At 44.8% G+C, this 7,192-nt stretch overlaps 1 protein-coding gene across 1 annotated transcript; it reads left to right on the plus strand.

Annotated features, from left to right (window-relative positions):
- The first annotated feature begins 2,174 nt into the window (after nt 1-2,174).
- Rtl3 (retrotransposon Gag like 3) lies at nt 2,175-4,860 on the plus strand. The gene is made up of 2 exons (XM_075957301.1): nt 2,175-2,263; nt 2,873-4,860. The coding sequence occupies exon 2, from the start codon at nt 3,078-3,080 to the stop codon at nt 4,851-4,853; it is 1,776 nt and encodes a 591-aa protein (XP_075813416.1). The 5' UTR covers nt 2,175-2,263; nt 2,873-3,077; the 3' UTR covers nt 4,854-4,860.
- Nucleotides 4,861-7,192: the final 2,332 nt, after the last annotated feature.

Consider the following 7,192-nt stretch of genomic DNA (forward strand, 5'->3'; position numbering starts at 1 on the left):
TCTAATTGAAGAGAATTATTTGGCAAAGTAAATGATCCATGACCCAACCGGGAAGGAAAGATAAAGCCTCCAGAATGAAGAAAAATTAATGCTGGAAAATCCCTGCACTGTAGATTTCTTCATATGGGAGTCCTTGCTCAAACTAACAATTCTGGAAAGTTTACATATCCAACTCAATAATTTAAAGATGATTAGAAAGAATAAATTCAAAGTGTCACTGCTGCTACAGAGATTATTATTGCTCTTAACTTTTATTAAGTGTGATTACCTGTCTTACTCTGGTAAGCATTTTGTACACATTATTTCATTCATTGTTTGGTGTGTGTGTATATGTGGTGTGTGTGTGTGTGTGTGCATGTGTGTGTGTGTGTGTGTGTGTGTGTGTGTGTGAGAGAGAGAGAGAGAGAGAGAGAGAGAGAGAGAGAGAGAGAGAGAGAGAGAGAGAGAGAGAGAGGTAGTAGGGCCTCACATAGCCCAAATTGGCCTGGCCTGGAATTCACTTTGTAGCTGAACATCACTTTGAACTCCCGACACTCCTGCATCTATCTCCTGACTGTTTGGATTATAGGCATTCACCACTATCCCTGGATATTTGTCTGATTATTCAGACCACCCCACACAAAGTTAAATACTGTTATTAGCTCCATTTCACAGTTGCATAAACTGAGGGCTGGACTCTAAATTTTAGAAGGACTAAAATGTTTAGCAAATCTATGTAAATTTAGTATAGATAGGCAAAAAAATTATGGTGTAGAGGATTATTTAATAGCAAATGAGTATTAAATATAAAGAAAAGTCCCAAGATGCTAGAAAGCATAACACTTTGAAGAGCTTTAGTTTGGAGACAGATTATTTTAAAATTCTCAATATCTATTGGAGAACCACATAACCTCACAGCAGTGAAGCTAGCTGGTTTGTCTAAACATGGCCATCATACAAACTGTATCTCAAATTGCCCACTTACTAATGATAAGAAAATAAAACAAGGTCATAACTATAATTGTCTCCCTGCTTTTTTAATTGGTGAAGGCAATATCAAGTATTATTTTCCTTCTCAGTGTGATAAAATGCTTCAATTCTCTGAAAATTTAGCACAGATAGAATACATTGTGAGATAATGGTGAAATTTTTATGTGCGGTTTACTTTTAAAATAATTGCAAGGTAGACAGAGAACAGATTCAATCTGTAAATGATCTTACTTTACTTCTTCAAGCCTCTGCATTCAGATTCAGCTAGCCTAGGCAGTCAACTTGCTGTGGTTTAGGCATATCCCACCACCAGGATTTATCCTACTATGCTAGTAAGTGGAGCTGATAATTTTTTAAAATTTATTTATTTATTTATTTATTTGGAGCTGATAATTTTAAAAAGAGACTTGGGACCATGGCTAAATTGGTGTATGATTTGAAGTGTTCTTATGTAACTCATTACTGCAATTAAAATAGCTGTCCCTGATTCAGCCACATGGTCCATGCCCAACATAAAACTGATTGTCATGAGAAAACAAAGTCAAATATGAAGCAGAATCACTGTGCAAAAGACAGGTAAAAGTAGGGTACTTCTGTGCTGCCAGGGGCTACCTGAGCAGCTCAAGGGGGCAGAAGAACCTCAAACAGGTATATTCAGAATCAGTCATGAGCTTGTTGGGGTTGCTGCAAGTGCTATCAAAAGTTTGCCTCTCCGGCATCCTTACTCTATTATAAGTTGCCTAGATCTGTCCATGGTAAAGATTCTAAGAACATATTGCAAGGAGAGCCCCTTGGGACTGAGTGGGCAGGCAGGAGAAAGGACTGAGGGGACTATAGTTTGCTCTCTGAGTGAAAATTAAACAAACGTCCCAGTGTGAATGCAGTATGGGCAAGTTACGTGGGACAGACATAAAAAAAATCAAGTCCCAAACCACTGTGGTCATTCAGAAATATTTGCAACTTTTCACAAGGGCAGTGGTATTACTCCCTATTTCCTGGCCAAATATTTATTAAAGTAACCAAGGACTGAATATATGAAGCTGCCTCACATCGGCGCAGCATCTTACTTTCCTGCTAGCTCTGAACTGTGAGGTACTGTCAAAAGAAAAAAAAACACTCTTCCATACTCAAAATAGCTACGTTACGGAGGAGAGTTGGAACGTGTTCTGGGAGTGGGTGTGTTTGTTTGAGTTCAGTGTGTGCAGAAAAGGCAAGCCTCCACAGCCATTCACACACTTCTCTCCTCAGCGATGGCTACACAGACAGGCAGAGCTCCAGCCCACATCTCTGAATGGTAACGTACATCTATAAAGAGTATTTTACTAACTATTTTGAAGTATTTTATAAATAATAAGCATGTGTTTGCTGGATACATATGTATGTATGTATATTTATTTATTGACTCAACTTTTGCTAACTTTCTCTTGTGTCTGGTTGTGTGCGGTTACTTGTATTGTATGATTTCTGAGGTGTGACAAAGAGTTTCCCCCTAACTCCTATGTTAGTGATTCAAAAAGTATCTCTTGAGATGGCCCCAGCACAGAACCTAAAATCCCTATATCGCTCTAAACATCTGATTTGGTCGCTGAAAGCAGTTGTTAACATCCAAATGTTACATTCAGATATTAGGCAGATACTAGAAATTAAAAACTTTGTAAAACAAAGAAATATGGGACAATTGTTTCTGATACAATGTTAAGTTTCCAAAGAATGAATTGTGACATGTAAAGTCTGGGTCATGTGCTAGCAAAATGTCATGGGGTGAAAACAAATATATACACCCCAGTTCATGAACTTGAGCCTGTGGTAAAAGAAACCCAGCAGAGTTGGAAAGGTTTTGTTGCTTTGTACTGAATGAGTGCTTTTCACAGTTTCTGATCCTCAGCACCCTTTCTCTTCACAGTGTGTCTCATACCTCCCTGTGCTGAGCTCCGGAGGCTCCCAGTGACCTCTTGGTAATCAGCCTTGGCTGGGTCCAAATCCCCACCCCTTGGAAAACTCACGGAGCCTGACGTCCGCCTGTGAGTCGCTTTCAGCAAAGACCTCACAGGCAGCTACCCAGTCTCTCTTGGTAGCAAATTGCCAAACCAGGCCCGTTTCCTCAAAAGATGGTAGAGGACTTAGCAGCTTCCTATGTTGCTCTGAAATTGGAGAATGAAATCCTGCAGGCTCAAGTGAAGAGGCTCATGGAAGAAAATGCTGCCCTCCAAGCCCAGATACCAGAGCTTCAGAAATCCGGAGCAGCCAAAGAGCAACCACTCCGAAAATACTCAGAGGCCCACGAGCCCCCAGAGGCCTCAGAGCTACTGCAACCTTCAGCAGCTGGGACCTCACAAAAGCCCTGGGAACCCCCAGGGACCACAGAGCCCGGGGGACTCCCAGAGATCAAGGAGCCCAAGGAACCCTCAGTTATCAGAGAACCCAGGGGTAGCCCAGAGATCAAGGAGTCCAGGGACCCCTCAGCCATCAGGGAGCCCACGGGACTCCCAGAGATCAAGGAGTCCCAGAAGTCCCCAGAGATCAAGGAGTCTAGGGGACCCTCAGCCATCACAGAGTTCAGGGGATCACCAGAGATCAAGGAGCCCCATTCATCGCCAAAGTTCAAGGAGTACTGGGAACCCTGGGAACCTCCAGAGGTCAATGAGCCCTGGGAGCTCCCAGAGTCCCAGGATTCCACAGCAGCCTGGGAACTCCAAGAGCCTTCAAAGGCCAAGGAGGCCCCCAGTCCCCCAGAACTCCAGGAGCTTTCAACCTGGAAGCCTCCAGCAGTCAAGAAGATCCAGACGGCTCTGGAGTCCCCAGCAGCCCAGAAGCCCCAGGCAACCTCAAGGGGTTATGAACTCCCAGCAGACTGGGAGGCAGGGCCCACAGGCATCCAGGGTACCCCAGTCATCAAGGAGCTCCAGAATTTACAGCTCCACAACCTTACAAATGATGAGGAGTCTCAGAAGGTTCCAGAATACCAGGAGACCTCATCACAGCCGGAGCTCCTTGAGCACCCAGCTACCCAGGAGCCTCTGGACTCCTCAGATACCGAGGAGTTCCTAGAACTCTCAGTACCTGAAGAGTCCCTAGAGGGCCTAATAGTTGCGGGAACAGGAACAGCTGCTGCCTTTCCACAGGCCCACGTTAGATCAGAGGCTGCAACTTTACCCTTAGAATACCCAGTGGCTTTCAATGGGGATTCTCAGAAACTCTCTGAGTTTTTAGTTCAGTTGAACAGCTACCTGAGAACCAGAGGGCACCTGTATCCTGCTGAAGCAGCTCTAGTAAGATTTGTGGGCAGCTTCTTCTCAGGTGAGGCAGGAAGGTGGTTCCAGCCCTTAGCAGATACCCAAAGTCCCCTGCTGGAACAATTTGAAAGGTTTATTCGAGCGCTCCAAGACACTTTTGACGATCCAGAAAACATGGAAGTGGCTACACAAGGCCTCCCTCAGCTGCGCCAAGGCGAAAGCCTTGTCCACAGATATGCGACCCGCTTCCATCTCATTGCTCAAGAGTTAAATTTGGATGAAAGCACCTTCTGCATTCAATATCAAGAAGAGCTTGCCAGTTCTATTCAAAATGAACTGTCTTGCACAAGTCCAGCCACCAGCCTATCGGATGTGATTATTCAGTGTGTCACCCTTGAAGAGGAGACAAGTGGTAAGGCTGATTCCAATTCATCATCCTCTGAGGAGGAAAATGGCTCTGAGAGTCCACCAACTGAAAATCAGGCTGTTCAAGCTACAATTAATCGACCTCACCTCAGTGAGGCTGAGCGGGCCCGACGCCGTGAAGGCCACTTGTGCCTCTACTGTGGCCATCCGGGTCATTTTGCCAGAGATTGCCCTGTCAAGCCTCATCGTGCCCAGCAGGCGGGAAACATGGAGGCCCGGCGGTAAGGGGGATCCCGGGCGGGCCAATCTACAAATACGCTTCCCCCTCTCTTCCCATATCTATGTCCCGTACCCTATGGCTAACTGTTGAGATTCGGCTTGGAAGACGGCAATTCTTTGAGCAAGCAATGGTGGATTCAGGCTCCTACAGAAATAGCATCGACCGCTCTGTGGTTCTTCGAGAGAAGATACCAATCCGCAATAACATCTTCCCTCTCATGCTCGAAACAGTCGATGGGCGTCCACTGATTAATGGACCCGTAACCAAAGAAACACCACCTGTTGAAGTCAAAATTGGAAACCACGTTGAAGAGCTCCAGTTTGACATTATTCACGCACCACGTTACCCTCTGATTCTTGGAATCCACTGGCTTGAGACACACGACCCGAACATCGAGTGGAGTACCCGAACTGTGTCCTTTCCATCGCATTATTGTCATTACAACTGCTTCAGGCACAGATGGAATCGAAGACGGCGTGACGAAATAATTGCAGGTTAGATGGTGGGTCCTAGTGACTTCTGCCCAACTGTCTTCTGTTACCTCAGCTGTCATCAGCATTTGCTGCTCTCTGAACCTCTCTCTGGCTATGAACTAAGGCTACCTGTACAACGACGCTGCCTCTTGGATGATGGACTGAACCTGACGACTTTGAGCGCTTTTCCTCACCCACCTTGCATGTCTCCCTCTTTGAACCCTGTATTATGTGGGGCTATTTTAATTACAATTCGCACTAACAATATGCATGACAATAGATGTTAGAACTAATACTGAATGTAGTTGTTAGGCTGATTTTTATTATTTTCTAATCAAGAATACATTATCACACATTTTCGTTTTTTTCCAATAAAAATAATTTTCAAGTGATATTTTAAAATAATCAATAAACAATGGCAACTGTTACTTTTGTTTATGTTGATTTATTGGGTTAGCTAAGCAAAGGGACAAATAAGTTGGGAGGCAGAAAGAGAAGGAGGAAGAGAGGGAGAGAGGGAAGAAGGGAGGGAGGGAGGGAAGAAGGGAGGGAGGGAGAGAGGGAAGAAGGGAGGGAAGAAGGGAGGGAGGGAGGGAAGAAGGGAGGGAGGGAGGGAGGGAGGGAAGAAGGGAGGGAGGGAAAGGGAGGAAGTGAAAAATGGAAAAGGGGAGGGAGAAGGGAGAAAGAGGAGAGGGAGGGACTTGGGAAAGACTTAAGGTTTGAATGGAGTCCTGTGAAATCCCAGAGTGACTGGTCAGAGGAAGGTAAGGTAGGAAGAGAGAGAGTCATAAAGACTTGGATTTAGGATTGGGCACAGTATGAAGTAATGTAGGTAGAGTCAAAAAGTTTGGGTATCATATGTAGAGTAATAATGGCTTGGGCTTAGGATTGGGCACAGTATGAAGTAATGTAGGTAGAGTCAAAAAGTTTGGGTAACATATGTAGAGTTATAATGGCTTGGGATTAGGAGTGGGTAAAGTATGGAGAGGTAAGCAGTAGTAAGGCTGAGAAAAGCATTTTGGAGAAACTGGGAAGAAATGAAAATGGATTCTGAGGGCAGGGGTGAGGGGAGGGAAACTTCTGACAAAGGACAACACTGGCAGAGACACAAGCAACTTCGAAACTTCTTGGACTTCAGAAGTTGACCAAAGAAGAGCACCAAAGCAGGTAATGAGACTCTATTGGTGACCTACCCCTCCCTGTAAATGGGCACGCATGGTTTATTCCGTGAAGGACCAGAACTTAACCTAGTAAGACCTGAATAACTGCTCTTACTTTGGCATATGAGCAGAGTGGTAGGAGTCAGTTTTTAACAGAGTCAGGAGTCACCTCTCCTACATTTACAGGTTCCTCTACCCTGCTAGCCATGCTGACTGCATGGCGCACAAAGAGAGAGCAAAGTCCTAAGAGAGCCATGTCTTTGTGGCCCTGAGAGGGCCTATTGTCTTAAGTTACACACACACACACACACACACACACACACACGCACACACACATATTCTGTATGATTAGATCACTGGATGAAAGGTGAAGAACTTATCCATGCCCATCTTAACTTGCTTTTGTGTTCTCAACTTCCCCCTTGGAATTTCATTGAAGCCATATGAATGAGATTGTTCTTACATAGATGATCAAATAAAAAGAGCCCCTCATTTCCTCCAGATACAGTATCAGGTGTCTTGCACACATTATCTCATTACTTCTGAAACAAGCTAGTAAAGTAGTTGTGTATGTTTTCATTTTACAGTAAGCAGAGTACCCGCATAGCTAGTCAGTCATACAGCTAGGAAGCAGGGGAGGCCTCTGAGCTCCAACCCCTATGCCTTTTGCACTACAGCATGTCAATCTCCCAAGTGCAGTGGTGAGTGCCA

This window comes from Microtus pennsylvanicus, chromosome X, assembly GCF_037038515.1.
Source record: "Microtus pennsylvanicus isolate mMicPen1 chromosome X, mMicPen1.hap1, whole genome shotgun sequence".
NCBI classification, from domain to species: Eukaryota; Metazoa; Chordata; class Mammalia; order Rodentia; family Cricetidae; genus Microtus; species Microtus pennsylvanicus.

What these genes read in the sequence shown, in the direction of transcription:
- Rtl3 (XM_075957301.1), top strand. Translation starts at nt 3,078, where the DNA reads ATGGTAGAGGACTTAGCAGCTTCCTATGTTGCTCTGAAATTGGAGAAT.